At 40.0% G+C, this 20,156-nt stretch overlaps 2 protein-coding genes across 12 annotated transcripts in view; one reads left to right on the forward strand and one right to left on the reverse strand.

The window, feature by feature from the left end:
- Nucleotides 1–9,995, forward strand: part of LOC145454645 (uncharacterized) — a 30,785-nt gene extending 20,790 nt beyond the window's left edge. For 7 of the 11 annotated variants that reach the window (XM_080332634.1, XM_080332636.1, XM_080332633.1 and 4 more), the window contains 5 exons: nucleotides 6,630–6,852; nucleotides 7,002–7,047; nucleotides 7,107–7,192; nucleotides 7,760–7,852; nucleotides 9,214–9,995. In XM_080332634.1, the coding sequence (XP_080188760.1) occupies nucleotides 6,812–6,852; nucleotides 7,002–7,047; nucleotides 7,107–7,192; nucleotides 7,760–7,852; nucleotides 9,214–9,415 (468 nt within the window). In that variant the 5' untranslated portion in view covers nucleotides 6,630–6,811 and the 3' untranslated portion in view covers nucleotides 9,416–9,995. Of the gene's footprint in view, nucleotides 1–5,156; nucleotides 5,413–6,629; nucleotides 6,853–7,001; nucleotides 7,048–7,106; nucleotides 7,476–7,759; nucleotides 7,853–9,213 lie in introns of those variants that run through there. The other 4 variants (XM_080332640.1, XR_013920191.1, XR_013920190.1 and 1 more) reach the window with 4 other exon arrangements.
- A 149-nt stretch (nucleotides 9,996–10,144) lies between these two features.
- LOC145454644 (PC-esterase domain-containing protein 1A-like) lies at nucleotides 10,145–14,123 on the reverse strand. Its single transcript, XM_080332632.1, has one exon. It carries the CDS (start codon nucleotides 13,471–13,473, stop codon nucleotides 12,172–12,174), a length of 1,302 nt encoding a protein of 433 aa, XP_080188758.1. The 5' UTR covers nucleotides 13,474–14,123; the 3' UTR covers nucleotides 10,145–12,171.
- Nucleotides 14,124–20,156: the final 6,033 nt, after the last annotated feature.

The raw sequence follows: 20,156 nt of genomic DNA on the forward strand, positions 1-20,156 counted from the left end.
TAGCCGCGGAGTTTAGTACCGATTTGTCCGCATCAACGGGCGGAAACTGCTGAACGAAATCATCGAACGCGTCGTTATCTACATCAAATGGCGGAAAGTAACACACTTTCAGTCTGTCAATCGACACGATTTTCTCTTTCCCCTTAATCAACAAAGTGAAGGACTTCCCCGATTTCGATCTCTCGATTACCTTGTAAGGACCCACATACCAGAAATCAAAAGCGGTCTTTTTACCTCTCTCGTTTTTTACATAAACATGTGAACAAACCATGAGATCTGGCGGAACATATGCATTGACATTCGTCCGTATGTTGGACTTATTGAAATTCAAGTTTTCGAAAAATTCGCGCACATCACAAAGCACCTCTGCTTGACTATTCTTGAACTTATTCGGGTCATATTCAAAGTAGGTTCCAGGTAACCGCACATTTTCCCCATACGTCATTTCCGCCGCGGAATAATCATACCCCTCGCGCACCGAGGCATTTAATGACAAAATCACAAAAGGTAATAACCGATCCCACGCCGCAGGATTATTCGCGCATCGCAAACCGCGTTTGATTCGTCGAATCCCCGTCTCGGAGATCGAATTCTGCTGTGGTGAAAGTGCCAACGAAAATGAATGTTTACATTCAAGGACCGACATGAATTTTTCCCATTCGTACGAAGTAAACACTGAGCCCCGGTCTGACCTTATAACCATAGGTGCTCCACGATCCTTTACAAAACCATCAATCAAAGCACGGATCACCGTGTCCGTATCTTGTCTTTTCATGGGGACTGCATTAGTGTAATTGGTGACACGATCAACAATGATAAGAAAATATCGATTACCATCCTCTGTTTCACGAAGCGGACCAGCGATGTCAATTGAAATGTCGGCATTACGATCACTACGGCGCGGCACATGTTTTAAAGCGGAACGCACATGACGAATTATTTTGCTTTTGCTACACATCGGACACGCCCGCACAGATTCTCGTAACCAACGATCCATGTCAGGGAACACGTAATGCCGTTTAGCGAATGCCAACGTCGCACGAATACCGGGATGCGACAACGAATGCACATGTTCAAACAACTCACGCCTCATATGACGTGGAACCCACACTCGTGGAATTACAGACGACTTCTGTGATTTAGCGTCTACATCTGGGACGTGACAGATCACGCCCATCTCACACCCGACCAACTTCAACTCTCTCAACTTCAAACCAGTCTCACTCACAGTACGCTCACGAAATTCTGCCAATTCCTTGTCTTGCCTCTGTGCAACTGCAATACGCTTTATAAAATCAGGTTTCAAGCCCTCTGGCACAACAAATTCATTAATCTCGACACGAGACAAACAATCGGAAACAGAATTGAAAATACCGCGAATACATGTAGATTTATTTACAAAGTAATTAATGTATTCAAGAAACCGAAACATGGCTGGATCAGCACACTCCTTTGGGTTGATAATCATCTTGGCCAACACCTGACAGTCTGTGACCAAACTCACTGACCTGCCCATGCAAAAATCTCGAAAATGCTGCAGAGCCATGAATACAGCATATGTCTCTCTCTTCACCGCTGACCACTTTCGCTGAGACGCAGTTAAACTCTTGCTGAAGAAAGCCAGGGGCACATATCTGCCGTTCTGGTACTCGTTGATAACTGCACCCACTGCAACCTGACTCGCGTCCGTCACCAGCTGTATAGGCCCTTGAAATGTTGGAAAAGCCAAGCTCGCTGTATCTATCAAAGCTGCCTTGATCTGCTCAAATGCCTTCTGCGCCTCACTGGACCATTTAAGCTTACTTCGAGCACTTGTTCCCTTCAATACATCGTAGAGCGGCTGCATAATCGCTGAGCAATTCTTGATGTTTCTCGAATAATAATTAACCATGCCGATCATACGCCTCACCTCGCGAATAGTCTTTGGCACTGGAAATTTCACAATCGCCTCAACTCGTCTGGGATCCGGTCTGATGCCATCCTTGTCTATCAAAAACCCCAAAAATCGAACTGACTCTGCTCCGAACTTACACTTCTCAATAGACAACGAAAGGGACTCACTCTTCAATTTCTCAAAAATTACCCGCAACGTCTCCAAATGAGACTTCTCGTCCGGCGTTGCTACAACAATATCATCACAATACAGAAAAGTGTTAGGAATGTCACCAAGCAACTCATAAGCCAATTTACACCATTGATCTCCACTGGACCGAAAACCGAATGGACACACATTGTACTGAAATTTACCGATTTCTTTCGCATAAAACGCGGTCAAATGGCGGTCCGATTCTGCCACTTCAATGTTATGATACGCGCTCGCTATATCGAGAGTGGAAAAAACTTTGGCCCCTGCCATTTGCGTTCGCATCGATGCAATATTTGGCAATGGATAGCATTGAGGGACCACATGTGAATTCAAATACCGATAATCGATGCACAACCGTACACCGGGAGGTTTTCCCTCAACGTGACTTTGCTTTGGAACACACACTATCGGCGAGCAAAAATTCGAATCCGATTTCGAAATTATACCGCGCTCCAACATTTCTTTAATCTGCCGCCGGACCTCTAACAAATACTGCGGTGGGATCGACCGTGGTTTTGGAGACTTTAAATACCCAAACGTTTTTATTCTCATGACATGCTTCATATCTCGCCGTTTCACAGGTTGCCGGACCAAAATCTCCGGAAACTCTTTAAGTAAATCAGCGTACGGCGTGCGTTCACTTGCATCAATATGCGCGACAATAGACGAAAATCTATCTTGAGACAATTTAATAACAACACTGCGGTCACGCGTCGCGAGCTCATCAAGCTCCGGGTCCAGAATTAACTTATGCTTTTTCATGAAATTCCAACCCAATATAGGCTTAGACACTTCCGTTATCACAAAAGGACATTCAAGTGGCTCATTATCACCGAACTGCAACATCAAAGTCTTAGTGCCATACGCATTAATCACAGAGCCATTTGCTCCCCGAAATTGCCATTTCGGCGTATAATGCCGCATTACATGTTCACTCGCTGGTAAATTAGAAATCATGGAACCACTGTCACACAAGAAATTCAAACCCATTTAACTTATCAAACGCATAAGCCAGATGTTCAAAATCGAAAGAATTAATACTTGGAACACTCGAACGAAAGCCACTGCCATGTAGTCATGAACTACGATCAAAATATTTACATCCGCGATCGCATGAAAAGCTCCGATCACCATATCGATGATGATTCTGGCATACCCATCCAGTATTACTGCCACCTCGGGTACCAACGTTGCCGCCCCGATAATATCGCATACCTCCGCGGTTTGACTCAGCCCCATTCTGCGTCATGGGAGAATGGTTCAAAGAGTTATTGCAATCATCACTTGGTTGCACTTTAACATCGGCCCATTTCAATTCCGCCATCTGCTTCTCCATCCTAGCAAGTTGCTTATTTATCGACTCGATAAACTTCGTATCTTCCTCAGCTCTAACCGCGCGCAAATCTCCCTGTTTTCCCACACTTACTTCATTAGTTTCAATGGATTTATTACCGGGATTCGACCCCCAATACAGCTCAACCGCGCGCTGACACATAGTATCAAAATCATCTCTATAATGTCCACGCAATGCGAAAGCGATGTCAGGTCTGCAGTACTGCAAGAACACATGGCGCTTGAACCCCGCCATATACGGTGAATTATCGGTACCCGCAAACTCATTAATCCGCGATCGCAAATCTCTGGGATCCATACCGGGAACTGCCTCGGCATAAAATTTATCCAACTTCTGATTAATCGGAACATCATAACGGTCCAACAAAACCTTTTTAAGCAAGTCGTAGCAATTGGGATCATGTGGGCTAGGAATAATCCCGTCAATAGCGGCGAAATGTGCGTCATTCAAGTTCTCCAACAAAATGAGATATTTATCTTTTTGCGACCTTACATTTTTGCCCGCGAGATGATGTTCTAATATCCGGAAATACCGCGCCGGTTCCTGCTTGTTAAAAGGTCGATTGATAGTGATCTCGCAAGAGGTGAATCTGTCCAGAGATTCGTTGTCACTACTCTCCACTTCCATTTATGACAGTGAATAGCAATTGCTCATGCGAGAATTGAAAATGATTACCTTTTCCGTAGCCCGTACACGCAAATGTCGTACTGCACACAGACGAATATTCCAGCAGCAACACCAACTCAGACTTTATCACAAAATAGCGGCTATATCACTGAGAAAACAAAATTACAATGAACACCATGGAATTCACCCAAACTTACTAGCAATTTCTAATTGTCATTAACCTGTTCAACGGACATAAAAATTTCCCAAACACACAATCATACAACATATCTCGAAACTCTGATACGACTAAACAAATACTTCTGATATTTATACAGTTCAATACACACTCCACCACCGTCTATGAAACCGAAATAAAATGCAAATCCCTGTCCGGGAAAGCTACTCAACTTCAAAATACGTTATAATCCTTCGTCTCTTCTGAATAGGCACTTTTCGTTGTCGTTTCTTCTGCGAGAACGTCGCGACGGCTTTTGCTGCTCTTCGTGTCGACTCGAATCCTTCGTTTCTGTCGTTGCTGTATTGCTCTTTCTCTCCGTCGTGCAAGGCGAATCTTTATATTGTCTTCGGTCGGCCGGTCGTCGTGATTAATAAAATATCGGGGTCACCATTTAACGCAGAGCGAATGTTTGTAGTTGTATAATTGTATATCTGACTCCAAGATGTATTATTGACTCCAAGAAGGTTGCGTTTACAATTCGCTGCGTGTTTCTTCTTTCGTTCGACGAACCGGCGTAACCGCGCCGTACGGCCTTGTTGGCTGACGTACCACGAAGCCTGTCTATTGGACACGTATTCGATGGATCACACTGACGAATATATTTTGTTTCTGTCTCCACGACTTGTAACTTTATTGAATCACGTACGACAAAGTAACGGACTTCCGAATCAGCGAAATATCAAGAATTGAATGACCGTCTCTCATAGCCACGAGAGAGTACATGCCCAATTGTTATCTACGTTCACACGACAAAATATACGACTCACAGAGGTCTTATCAGGTCTCAGTTCAGGGAATTACGTAAGGTCTACCAACTCCTTATCGACTAATATTTAAATGGCGTTATACCAATATACTCCGTTAAAGCAATCATAGCGATATACCAAAGTATTCTGTTGCTAAAGTTTCTGTCTTAGCAGTTTATATAGCTGTATTGATAGAATAGGACCCTATGATCAATAGAGGATAGATGATTGAGTATTCAAGTGCACAACACGTATGAATTTTGAGATAACGTGTTGGAACAATTTGACTGGTCCGGCACGCGAGCGATTGGAAGGCTTGCATCCGGCCGGCGACGCAACTTGAGTTTGACACCCCTGCATTATGTGGATCAATCTTCCAGTATGTATCAGACTATCTGACACAAAATGTGTTTTCAAGCGCAAAATCAAAACCTTTTTATTGACACGAGCGTTCGAACCACAGTAGTGTTCATTCTGCCAGACAACTATGCACTCGGTCTGTTATTCATATTGATTACTTTTATATTTTTTTGCCTCTTGTGTACAGCGCCATAGTGTAGTAATGATATATTGTTATATTTGGCGCTCCATAAATTATTAGATCATTATTAATAATATCATCCCTAAAATGGCGATAACCCTCCAGTTTCAGTTTGCTTATCCCACAACCAACTTCTGATAGCCATCTGACATCCTATCTGAGCAACCTCTGGTCATCTTTGGTTTATAATATCAGCATTATATTGCATAGCTGGGTATGTTCATTGCTATACAACGGCTAGCTATGATTTTATCAGACACCACACTAGAGTCAGAACTGAATAAAATATCTCAATGTTGATACATCTGTAAGATGGCATGACGAGATGTGACATGATTTTCTAAGTTTAGAAACGATCATTGTTGTCATCTTTTTGAATTTAAAAACAAAAACAAATGGAAATCAATCAACTTCTTTCGACTCTCACAGGCATTTTGCTTGCAAATGTTGAGATAAGTAGTGTTCTACACTAGTGGCATTCATTTTTTAACGCTGAATTAATTTGAAGTTGATTACCAGGATTGTAGCCAATTCACGAGGTTCCGAGTCACAAGTCAATCTCACTTTATAGTTTTGACTCGAGTCGAGTCATTTTCAATTCACCGCCGAGTCCAAGTCACGGAGTAGAGTGTCGAGTCCGAGTCCAAGTCATTGTGTTGACTTATCAACTCCGAGATAATGTCATGTGAAACCCACTTTTTACAACTCTGCTCGGTGATATCGATAGCTGCGCATTCATAATAGCCTATACTAATTTTCCTCATTTTGGTAGCATTTTCAAGTACCAGTACTGATAGACGAAAGGACAATAGTGTGATAACTTTACTATCCTTGGAAATTACAATGAAATGCCTGTCTTGGTAGACCCAGTCTCGAGTCATATGACTTGGTCCGAGTCATGCGCAAGGACTCGAGTCGAATCATTTTTCAGAAAAAGACTCGAGTCAAGCCGAGTCGCCAAAAAATCGCGACTTGAGTCTGACTCGAGTCATTGCAACGCTGTTGATTGCTGTTGTTAAAAGTCGGTATTTGTAACATCATTCATTATTTTACAGCAATGCAACAGCTTTCACCAAAACTACCGATTCGCCGCCTCTCAACACCCGAATGAGGCTCGCTGGAGCGATGAAGATGCCATGAAATTTTTGGATGTCCTTTATTCATAAATTGTCACAACCCCATTGCCAACAGCACCACCACCCCTCCCCTCCAAAAGAAGAGAAATATTGAAAACATTATGTCAACGTGCTTTCGGCAAAATCGCACGACGAATTTGAGGTAAGGAGTAAAGAGTTTTGTGATTTCGAATCCTCACAAAATCTCGTATGAACTAGTTTGTCATCATGTCGCGTTCATTGACTTTGTGCAATGGACTTTTTGAATAATGTCTTGAATGATGTGTGTTTGATGTGATTATTTTCTTCCAGCTACTTCCAAACGGCAATTAACGACATTCATGGAAACTGTGATCCCGTGAGTGAAGTCAGAATGTCGGTCCAGTACAAGTGCAGTTTTTGATTAATGACTTTCAGTATACGCTCCGACTGGGCTGCTACTCCAAACAGATCAGAACTGTGATGTACCTCGCGCCACAGCAGAAGCCGAACTTGCGAAGAAGGTTTTTGAATATCAACGCGACAGCATTAGACATTTTTGTGCCGGAAATCGTCCCCAAAATTTGCGAGTCTCCCTCAACAGTATTGGTTTGAAATCGTTCTCTTTCTCGGATCTTCCACAAAAGACGGTGGAGGATGCGAACTTCAGGATGACGCAAGTTGAAATTATTTGAATGCTTAGAGAAAAGGCTCATGTAAGCCGTGAAAGATGTAATTGATTACATATTATCTTACTCAAACTTCTATCCCAATGAAAGCGATAAACTTTTCACATTAAATTATATTGGGAAGGTTCCGTAATATAGAGTGTTGTTGAAATTTGTGACCGACTGCACAACGCTATCAACAGACACATATCAATGATGCAATTTACCGCCGACTAATTCAAGGATGCTACATAGTAATGAGTTCCTGTAAGCAAATCTAGTATATGGAACTGTGTTGCCATCGTCCGTCGCAATGTTTAGTGAAGTAACATTGTAGCGAGGACTCGCTACATCATTCATTTCTGACAGATCAGTGTGATTTATGTATCTAGTCAACTGTGTATATTGATATTGTTATTGTAGGGGAGGAAAGAAGAGAAGATACAGACGCCATATTTCCGTGCATCCATGTCACGTTCAAAATGATGAATTGCGCCGGACTGCGACATCTTTCAGGTGAGTTCATAGTGACCTTGACAGTCATTTGTTCATCTGATTAAAACCGCTATAAGATTGCCTATAACTAGGGCGATCTTTTTTTACCTAAAAATCAGGAGATTTCGATCTAAATCAGAATTTTGACATTTTTTTACCTTAAATAACCTAATTTGGACAAAATTTTGACCTCATATATGTAATTTCGGTGTTTTCGTTTGTTAGAATCGTACTACTTATCTTCGTTTATGGTTGGAACTGCCTGTCATTACGAAGTAGTTTGGCCTGAAAAACTTTTACTTGAAAACTGACAAATTTGTACATGAAAAAAATTTATTTTAACGACCCCATGTAGAATTCCAGTAGGTAAGTTACGTATTATGGTAGAAATAATTACAATTTATTTTAGTACAACGAAATACACTTTCCCACATTCTTGGGTAGAAAGTGTCGGTCCTCACTAAGTAGCTTGCCAAGAATGAAAAAATAACGTTCAACAGCAGTTGTTGGCTGACAATACTGAGGTTGTGCGTACACTGCTGGTGACAAACCGTTCTGCTCCATTCTGACAATGAGAACACGCAGTCTTGCTTCAGTTAGGATATTTGGGTACGTTGAGCATAACACCATGTCAACCTATTTCTTTCGTTTGACCGTTATACGATTCACAATGAGCAGACGATGGGCCGTCAACAAAGTAGGCTACAATCTGTAAAACGCCAAATGATAAGTTCACCGACAGTGCAAACATATACGATACAAACAAAATGCCGGTTGCAAAAAAATTGTACTTTATAAAGTATTTTGACCAATTTTTTGACTTAACGCTACAATTTTGACAAAATTTTAACTTTTTAACCTGTCAAAAAAGTCGCCCTACTTGTAAGGATTGCACCTCGTCATATCTTGTAATATGGCAAGAAACAGCCTTTGTATGTAGCTCCATTCTGACGAATAACTAAACCAGTGGTTTTCAAAATTTTTTCGACGCGTCCCCCTTGATGACCTTTGGGTATGATTGAAACAAAATTGATAAGATTTTAATGAACATATCACGACCACCCTCGTCATTGCTAGCTAGGAGCTCGTGCTGAAGTTATTCTGCAGAAGCAGACATGTCTATCACAGGAAAGGCATTATTGGTATGGATGTTACGCAGAACGAGTATCAAAAATTATTGTTCATTCTGCGCTAACCACTAAGGTAAGCTAGTACCTTCTGTTTGACTCCAGGCTCATACAACAGGGAAAGCGGAATGGAAATCTTTTGGTGAATGTGAATCAAGACCATCCCAATTTTCCTGTTAACCAACATAAATAGGCCTATCGCCTTTTGTTTTACTGTGATAATCTATTGCAGTAATCCACTCATTCATGTTACAGGTTGATGATAAAGAAGAAAGATGCAAGCCTGCCTTCATGGAGTCTGGCAATTCCGATATTTACTGACCATGTTCTTCATTTGCTTTTTATTCCATGTGATTTGAGGTCTTGCAAACTGTTTTTTTACTTCTTTGTTCAAGTGTTGATTTTTTTTTTGAATAATATATTACATATTGAAATGAACCCAAATATTTTCAGCTGACTCTCGTCAGGGGTATTAGAGAACCGGATAAGGCGGTAACCAACGAGGGTTCAGGGTCAGCTATAGCATCACGTTCTATGAAAGATGATATAATTGATGAGGAGATTTTATATCCAGTAGATATATTTTAAAGCCGTGAGAGATGTAATATATACATCTTGTGTTTGCTGGGTCAGCGTCATACAATATGCATCATCCATTTCAGTGTCAGCAAGGCTGCTCGCCAAATTCCAACATGGATATAACAGAATATCTCTTGATAATGCCATTATAATTATCTCAAATATCATCTTGAAATCTCATCTAGGACGTGAAAAGCCGATAGGACATGTGGTTTGCTATACTAGGTATGTGTGTCGTGTGGAATCTACCTCAAATAAACTATATTCAAGTTTTTCCTTCATTCTTTTTGTTGAGAAATCTGTGTTGAATAACTGAATAATTCATGACGGAAAAATTGAAAAGGGGGGATCAGTGTCTCACCAGCCATGAGTTCCACGCACGTCACTGATTAATTACATATCCTCACTGACACTATAATTAAATACCAATATTGCGTTCTGGTTTATAATCCCAATTTTATATAGTGCGGCCCGCGAATCGATGAAGATATTGAACGCGGCTAGCAAGCTAAAAAGTTTGCCCACCCCTGTGATGAACCGCCAAATATATAGACATTTTGTACTCATTGAAACTACGACACAGTCTAACGTCAGTCCCACACCGAAATCGAATAGGTATCTGTTTATTCCGCTTTTTCACAAGACCAAATCAATTTCACAAATTCACAGCTGCAATCATTGTATCCTGCGTCAGATGAACGGCCTCTTTTCAGCATTGCACTTCAATTAACAATATCAACAGTGTTGTTCACAGTGCATAGCAGTTGCCAGACCTGGACAACTAAACAATTAGTGTGAAACAAGCCTAACTTTCTGTCACAGACATTTGCCTTTCTCATGCTCAGGAGAATGAGCTCTGGTTTGACATGAACTGCATAATTTGGCAAAAGTGTGACTATAATTCTAATTAAGAAAACAAACTCTAGCTATCATTCTAATTTGGAAAAGTTAAAATTTTGCAGTTGTCCAAGTCTGGCTTGTGCGGTGTGCAATTAGTTTCAATGTCAGTTCACGGCAGACACTGCACTGCAAAATGGTGTGTAGCAAGCAAGAAAGAAATTGGTTCAAAGAAAATTCACAGTTTCATAATACATGCTGCCGTTGAATTGACAAAGATAAGGCATCCACTGTTCACCATAATGTCGCCATGCTGCAGAACCAAAGACATCGAAAAATATGGAGATAGACAGGATACACATCTCAATGAAATAAAGAACATGATCATAACAACGTCGCACGTCACCAAATCTCATGCAATGAAAAGAAACGTAAGAACAATACAAGTATGTCGAGCGCACAATTGAATGCCAATTTACACTGCAAATCTAAAACCTCACAGGGACACCCACAACAACACACATCAGGCACATATGTGAATTATATATTCGCATTGGATTGAACCATAATAGTTTAAAAGAACTCTGCATACTGTATCAACAATTTTATCAATAATTATGATGTCACAGGCTTAGAATTTTCAATATTCTGCCTGTGTAGTCATCCATTGGTGATAAGACTGTTGATATACAAAGTTCTAACTTCAATGAATAAATTTTTAATTGCATATTGAAGTTCTCTACTTCCAAGAGCGCCTTAAAACACATTGGCTAGAAATTTGCTGTTAAGGTCTGGGACAACTGGACATGTGAACATGCAACAGCTGTGCAGGTGGGTTCAAGATAAATTAGTTTTTGGGAAACGTACCATACCTAACTGTCTCTGTTCACTGTGTAGCATGGGCGAATGTCAGGCAACTGTCCAGTACAGCAATCAGTATCATATCAAAATTGGCACAAACGATGCTGTGCGTTTACAAAATCTCCTTGATTGGAGTATATTGAACGAAATCAAGCATATCAAATGACAGGCCATTGTTTTTGGAACCTTGGACTATATGGAACATAATCTAGCATATTAAAAGACAGGCCATAATAACATGAACCGTAAGAGAGTATTGAACGAAATCTAGCATATCATAAGATAGGCCATTACAACAGGAACAGTATCAGACACCAATTGAACTCGGCAATATGTTACAACTTCCATACGGCAGACTTGGACAACTAGATAATTCTAGTTTTCTAATTAGATTAATTACAGCGAAATTTCACCAATTTAATTTGTGAAATATTTCTTTGCTCTAATCCTAATCTATGATATACTCTATGCTTGAATTCTAATCAAATTTCTGGTTTTTCCTCAAAATGCTACAGGAGAGCTGTAGGCTATAGCGCGAAAAGGGCCAAGCTTTCTGTAAAGGCATTTGCTACTCTCATGAACTATGGTTTGATAGTTACATAAATTGATTTAATGTTCAAGTTTTCATGAATTCAGTAATTCCAATTCTAATATCATTTGCAGCTCTTATTCCAATTTTAAGCTACTCTGGAAAAAACTTTATAGCTGTAATTCTAATCTAATTAGTAAACGCTTAACAGTTTCTAGTTGCCCAAGTCTGCCATATGGTGGCAAGGACTGGGCATTGGGCAAAATACGGTACCTGAGCGATTCGAGTGACAAGTATCATTCAACTTGTGTAAGTTAAAACATGACCAATTATGTGGAAAGTATAAATACGCAACTTCTATGCGACCACAAGAATATAAGGCCCGTTCTGCATCGCCGACGACATATTCAATAATAGTACCTTTGTCTGTTTCGGACGAGGTGAGAACGCACCCATCTTCCAACCATTGGTTTATCAAACCTCTCCAGGTGATTAGCGTCACGTTGACCAAGCCTAGCAATTTCACTTTCTCTTTCTTTACGAAGTCGCTCCTTTATCATCTTCGATGCCCTGCCAGGTTGTTTATAACCGGTAGTGCTGATTCTGTTGCGTCGCAAGCGCAGTGGGCCACTGGATGACGGCCCAGCGTCCTTATCGGGATAGGGAGCACTGGGCAACATGACCTTGCTACTTTCTGAAAGCTTGGGATTCAGGATTTCATATTCTTCTTCAACATGGATGTCGTCTGGCACCGTATAGACATCAGAGTACAAGATACCTGCCGATTGATGGTCGGTTGGCTTTTTCCGGGATGGTGCCCGGATTGGTGATATTACTTTTTTTGTCGAATCCAAATGCCCATATGCCTCGCAGAGTACATTTGTTCTATTAAACATAACGTCGCTTTCATTGAAATTGATCTTTGAATTATTATGCCACGGCAAAACTGGATCTGGTACATCCCACGCATTAGCGATATGTGATAGCAATATATTGGTAACGCGGCGGTGTGCGTACATATTCCAATGCACGCCATCTCTGGCTTGTCGATGCAATTGGAATTGAAAGTGATAATACAAATCAGCGACGTCATAGCTAAACTTGTTCATGATGTTATATGCAAAATAATTGGCCCTCATCACGTCCAATCGCAACATATCTTTGCGATATTCAGCGTCCTTTGTCATGAATCCGCCTCTCACATCCTCACTCACTGGTAATGTGGTTCTCCATAGCACCAGAGTGGTGGTCGGGAGTATTTCTTGTAACCTAGTACACAGCTTCTGAAGATTTTCCTGATAACTAGCCATCGAGTTGGGTCCGTATCGAGTAATATCCCATAGACATGAATTGAGCACAAGTACGTCTGGCTTGGGAGAGGTTCCATCCTGTATGGAGTTCAATATAGATTCGACATAGTCGTTGTATATTTTTGTCAAGAAACAAAACTTGAGGTGCAAATCTTTGGTGACGTATTCGCGTTCCTCACGATAATGTATACCATTGGTGAGCTCGCTCCTTTTTACGAGCTTATCGCCACAAAATGTCGGCTCTCCTTTGGTTTTTAGTTCTCTGTGGCTGAGAAATCTATTTCCTTGGCTGAGCACCACCATATCTTTATAAATACTCCTTTGAACGGAGTCTCCTAGTAGTAAGACGTACTCCTGCCGCAGCAAATCCTTAACGTCGTTTTTACGATATATAGCCATGCTGTAAAAATGGATGTAATTTTCCGTTTACAACATCACATAATATGTCGGACACTGGCGTTATGGAGAAATCTCCGAGTTGATGCCGTGTCATGCACCGGTTCATCAGTTAAATGCCATAGTATGAAAATATTATTTTCAAAATGCGAAAACTGACTCGACTCAACTTGAGTCATACTGTGTATTGACGCGACTTTTACTTGAGTCATTGCACATGACTCGGACCAAGTCACAAGACTCGAGACAACATTTCGCTGTAATATGGAAGAATAGTAAAGGAACCATACTATTGGTATTACGTTTATTAGTACTACTGGTACTTGAGAATGTGACCAAAACCTGTTAAAAGTGAGAAAAACTAGTAGGCTATATTATGATTGCAAAGCATTCGATAATCGCTATCACTAACCAGAGTTGTAAAAAGTGGGTTCACAAGACTCGAACTCGAAACTGAACAGTCAAAACTACGACTTGGGCTCGAGTCACAACACTAAGACTCGAACTAAACCCTCTTGCTCGCCGACTTGACTCAAGTCCAAACAGTAAAAATGAGATTGATTTGTGACATTATAGGCCTAGCGTTGCAGGTAGACGGATTATTGTCTGCTCATTGTGAATCATAAACGGTCAAATGAAACAAATTGTTGATGTAGTGTTACGATATTCCAAGTGACTCAACTATTTGTACCATAATGCATAATGTAGCCTAGCTACTGGAATAGGTCCATAGGTCCAGATTTTGTAAAAATGAAGTATTTGTCAATTTTCAAGTCAAAATTTTTTTTAGGCCAAGCTACTTTGTAACGACAGACAGTGCATACCAGAAATGAAGAAAAGTAGTGCAATTCTCAGATTATGTGCGAAAACGCCTACTTTACATACATGAGGGCAAAATTTGTCAAAATTAGGTTTTTATTGTCCAAAAATATCAAAATATTCATTTTTAGCACAAAATCTTTCATTTTAGGTAAATACATCGCCCAACTCATGACTCATTGTGCATGACCAAGTTATATAAATTGCCACTTTCTATATGAATTGGTCAAGTCGCATGTATCAGGCTGATACTTGAACAATAGGCCCAGAAACTCAAGTTATTTGTGTGAATAAACATGCTAAAGTGAGGAAAATGAGAATATTATGAATGCCAAGCCTTCATCAAGAGTTCCACAAAAGTGGATTGAACCAGACTTGAATTCGATATTTATCAGTAACTCGAGACTTAACACTATGACCCTGAGTCGCACTCCGTAGTGAATTGAAAATGACTTGACTCAAGTCAAAACTATAAGAGTAGGATTGCCTGGTTTGTCACTAAAAAGAGTGACTTAAGGGGCAATGCTTTATGGAAACATTATAGTCAGCCTGAAAAATACTCAAACAACTCATCTCGGGAAGGAATTATAGTTTAAATGTACTTTTGGCTTAATACTGCAAACTGTATACAAAGATATTTCAGGGTACACGGTTTCTCTAATAATAGAATGAACAGGTTGACAATGTCAATCTCATCTTCCATGAGCTAATGAGCGATAGGAACTACTCACATTGCATGTAATGACTCCAGCGATTGATGAGGTTGCCCATAGGGCCTAATGACTTCATTATTGTGGAACAGTGGAATGGAATGATTTTGATACTACATATGGCCAATGACCATTGACCACCGCCTATATTTCACACTTTTTCCAAGAAGAGCAGCCTACGTTTCAGGCAATAGTACAAACTACAAAACATACGAATCACATTAAATATGATGTATATAACACAAAGCCGATCCACATCTTGAATTAACACCAGTTGTAATATTTTATGGGGCTTCAGTGCTAGGATAATATTGTGATAAAATGTGTCAGTGTGAATATTATCCACTCAAAAAGATATAGACTAGAAATCGATAGAGAAGAGCCAATAAATTATTAGTGTACTATAATTCACGATTTTCAATGCCTTGAAAAATCCACCACTTTGTGCTACCAAAATTGGCATTATATCAGTATGTTAAATCAACTTGCTCTTCGGAAGGAATATACAAACGATGAAATTTCCAGTGTTGAGCTACCATAAAACGAGCTGTTTGACCTCAAGCGAGCCCTACTGGAATATATTGAATTCAACAGAACGTACTCGACTGTACCGGTATCTGCATTTAAGCTATAGGCTACATTAAAAACATCGGGTTTTGATTTGAATCTTTAATCATCCCTTGCGATTTGGGGATAAAAAACATCAGGAGCAAGTAGGCCTAAACAAATTTCATAACTTTGACGCAACACCACAATGCTAATATCCAGTAATTCTTTATCTAGCTATTATCTATTTACAAAAACAAATTGAATCGCAAGAAAACAACTGACTATATAATTGACAGGCTAACAACAATTGCTACAAACAAGATTTGAACTAGGCTCTGCTATACGAAAACAATAAGATTCAAGTTGGAAGCAACATTTGTTCTACTTGACTAATCCAAGATTATGCAGACTAGAAAATGTTGCATTATAATTTTGTATGTTCTCGATGCATGCATTTTTTGTCCTAATCGGCTTCACAATTACTGGCATCATTGTTCAAGCCTTCTCTGCTGCTATTTTGACGAATTAAACAGTCCCGAGACAAAAATTGCTACATTGGATATTTTGAATCTGCATCAGCCTACGGATAGCCTACAGCATGCTTATGCTACATACAAAAGGTAGATAAATGAACAGGTTTGAAAGCAAATGATTTTCTGCTTTTTTATATACGGCTGAAGGCTTTCATCCATCTTTTCATCATTGACATTCAAATTAGGTTTCATTTTATAAATTCCAACCTATAGGCCTACATTCACAGGTCAGTGAGTCGAGGCCATGTCCTTAAAATGCCCAGGACTTATTCAGAGCCCATAGAAAACACATTGTATCGAGCTAACATAACAGCGATGAAGATACTCAAATCACAGTCTGTTGAAAGATGCAGTACTTCAGTGATATAAGACCCTGGTAATTATAGGTGGTGACCAAAACACACAATTAAAAAAAAAATCTCAATTGTAAGCTTATGTCACACTGATTCTAAAAATGGACATATTACTCTAGCCAACACTATGGAAGTTCCCCAAATCGAGTGAATGAAATTCCTGGGCAGTGTTCTATCTAACTGCTGACAGTGTTCTATGTCGTCATGCTCAGTTGCATAACAACGAAGCTTAGTTATATATTTTCGAAATCAGTGTGACAGTAGTCCGCAATATACACTACCGGTACTGAAAACTACAGCTTGGTAAAACGATTTTAAGTACCCTAATTGAATCTGAATCAAGTGTTGATTTTAATGAATCAAGTCGTGCGGGGCGAGATGAATTTTAGGATGAAAGAATACAAAATCTGGCATTGTATTATTTTCGGTCGCATAAAGGTACATATTTTTCCATATCATTCACACTGTTATCACATTGAAATAAGTGAAACTAGAAGACACATCACCAATACTCAACTCAGAATCAAATCACTCATGTAGCCGCCTCACTTTTGCACTGCCACTGCACTGCACTCTTATCTACATAGTGTTCCCCATGACCAATAATCCACAATGCACAACACTGTTTCGAATAATTATCACCAATCATATACGTCCCACAGGTAGCTGGCAAATCATCCTACCTAATCATTAAATGTGATTGAGTCTCATCTCTTGTTCATCGCATTGTATACTATATGCAAATTGCATTGCATTGAGGGTGGAGCGAAGACGGACATCAGTAGCAGCACCGTGACCCCACCGAATCCACCCAAACCTAGGCTATGATTCGCATTGAGCTGGGCTCATTAGAAACACTGTTCAATAGTGATTATCAGGGATTTATGTGACATGGTTCTTAATATAGCATTTAAGAAGTGCCGAACATACATTGAATGCAACTGCAATACGCTGGTGAGAGTTTTGTGAAGTCAAGCGGCGTCACGGCCTGCAACTACAAACAAAACGAATTCTGGATATATCTGCCCATTTATGGAATATCTGCTCCAGGATTACATAGGTTGAAATGACAGTTTTGACGCAAGCAATTGTCTGGCGGCGCTGTCGTTGTTTCGGCGCCCGTCCAACAACAACATTACCAGATGTCTCACGTGACTTCATTTTAAATATAATCTACCTTGCGATTGCCCCTGTCACTTTTTTTCTGGTGTTATTCAAATATATCGTGTTACATCATTAGAAAGTTAAAATCAATATAGCGCCACATTTCAGTACTACTGTATTAATATCATTTGATATACACGATACCATATTGAAATTAGATGATGTTACGGGTTGTGGTTTCAATATGACGTAGTCGTTTGAAAACAAACGATCATTGAAGTACACCACTGAGCTATATAAACACTGGAGTGCGTTACTCGCGATATTTGCGTGATCGATTGGCCGCCATCTTTGGGTTAAGTTGATAGTTGCGCGTTAAGCTGGTTGTCAAGGCAGAAGTGGTTGGTTGATGTGACTGTTTTGATTACTCTTTGGCCTGGACATATCGATTTCGATGGTTCGGACAAGATAAGGTTATATATGTGTCACCGTATGTATTCATTTGCAAATATCTTCCTGATGTAGATTGCTTAACTCGTTGTATCCAGGTAAATAAACATATGCTTCTACTCGAAAATTCCTGCTGGCTTTGAGTGCTGTTTTCACAATAACTGGGATAAGTCAATTGTCATCTCATGGCATTGATAATTCGATTTGGATATGATACCGGTAATCCTAAGGGAGCTTGGTAATGTTGTCTTCTCTATCCCTACAGCTTCAGTTTCAGGTACTGTGTATGGCAATTTGATTTGGATATGATGCCATTAATCCTAAGGGAGCTTGGTAATGCAGTCTTCTCTATACCTACAGCTTCAGTTTCAGGTACTGTGTATGGCAATTTGATGTGGATATGATGCCATTAATCCGGAGGGAGCTTGCTGATGTTGTCTTTTTACTCATAGCTTCAGTTTCATGTACTGCGTCCTCGAATTATTGTTGTTGCAAGCACACACTGTAATTTACTATTCTTACAAATCTTGAAAACCAGCAAACAGGCACATCTCAAGCAGACATGGGGTAATCGCGATTAGTAATCGTAATCGATTGCGACGATTACAGCATTTTCAAATAATCGTAATCGCAATCGATTACATTCCAAAAAATTCCGAAGTAATCGTAATCGACTACTTCGCATATTTAATCGATTTCTTTGTGAAAGAACGATTACTTTTTATTTGTACGACGACTGTGACATAAACTGAACATTCGTTAACAAGCAAGAGATATTATACCAGTTATTGAGTCACAAACGTCTGATTTTCAAATGCCATTACTCATTATTACGTCAGAAGTAGCCTATTGGCTTTGCTCGTCTTTGCGTAAGAAGTATCCACATTCCACACTTATAGTAAATATATATTCGATGTAAATTAGTGTGATTGTAAAACACCCACCGTTCAGTATATCGGGTCATCAATACATTTCAGACGCCACTACCTCGCTGCAGGATAATTAATCACCTCTCTGCCTAGTTTAAAATAGCAACTTTTGTATTGATGTTTGGTTATGCTTAGTTAAACGCAATTTGACCGTAGCTGCTTGGCGAGCAGTAGGCCTATGTGCTGGTACGAACGTACACCAGACAAAGGTTTGAAATTTTGTACTCGTCAAATACAATAGTACGGTTTCCACAACGCAACATTAAAAATCAACAGCTGCTGATATATATCATAACCGCGCCGTTTTTTGCCGTTTCTCGTAATGGCAGCTTGCATTACATTATCTGTATTAAGTTGAAGGCAGAATTTTATTTTCACCTTCTCTTATTCTCATATTATTCTACTCAAAACGGGCGTCAATTACTATTTCACAATTCTTTACTGAAGATTTGGACCTGCCGCCATAGCCATTGGCTTATATACTATGTTAGCTAGAATCAGGATCAAAACAGCAAAATCGTCCTCCACTCCAAACGTTGGTCTTGGGCCCCCAAAGGGTAGTCAATTTTTAATTTGACGATTTAATTTCGTCAATAACATTGTTAATTGCATTATATTGCATTATTAATCATATCTCAGCTCCCGATGGCCAGACTTACCTGAAGAGCAGGGGGCGCGTTATCCATAATTATAACATCTTGTATATTGCAATAATTACTGTAGTGCATGTTGTTAATTCGTGACCTCCGGTCTGTTATATAGTCAAAAGATCTTGAAGTGCCCCAAACTTAGCAGACTAAAAGAAAAACTTTCGTGAGACGCACACACAAATTGTCATGTCTAATGCTCTGTGGGTGCCTGCGTGGCATTTGCATCGTGGGCTCAGATTGGAAGGACCGGACTGTTAGTCACGCCCACCCAGCGCGGCTATTGACAATGGACACATACCCCAAATTTCGGCCAACGTCTTTCTTTGATAGCACACTTCGTAGAGTCGCATGTTGGCCGAAACTGCATATGTCTTTTGGTGTGTCGGGGCGACACGTTTGGTGTTGAGGGGACACGTTTGCATTTCGAAATCAAGCTATCTAAAGACATTTAAATGGCAAAGCTCAAAGAGAATGTTCAAGTTAATGAAATCTGTCGAGAATACTCCATAATTTATTTTGGTTCACGAAATACTTTTGAGTCCCCTCCGAGCACGCTCCCCACCCTATTGGGGAATTTGGGGTGCAGCAG

This window comes from Botryllus schlosseri, chromosome 13 (assembly GCF_051294905.1).
Source record: "Botryllus schlosseri isolate E-star chromosome 13, Bs_hap1, whole genome shotgun sequence".
Taxonomy (NCBI): domain Eukaryota; kingdom Metazoa; phylum Chordata; class Ascidiacea; order Stolidobranchia; family Styelidae; genus Botryllus; species Botryllus schlosseri.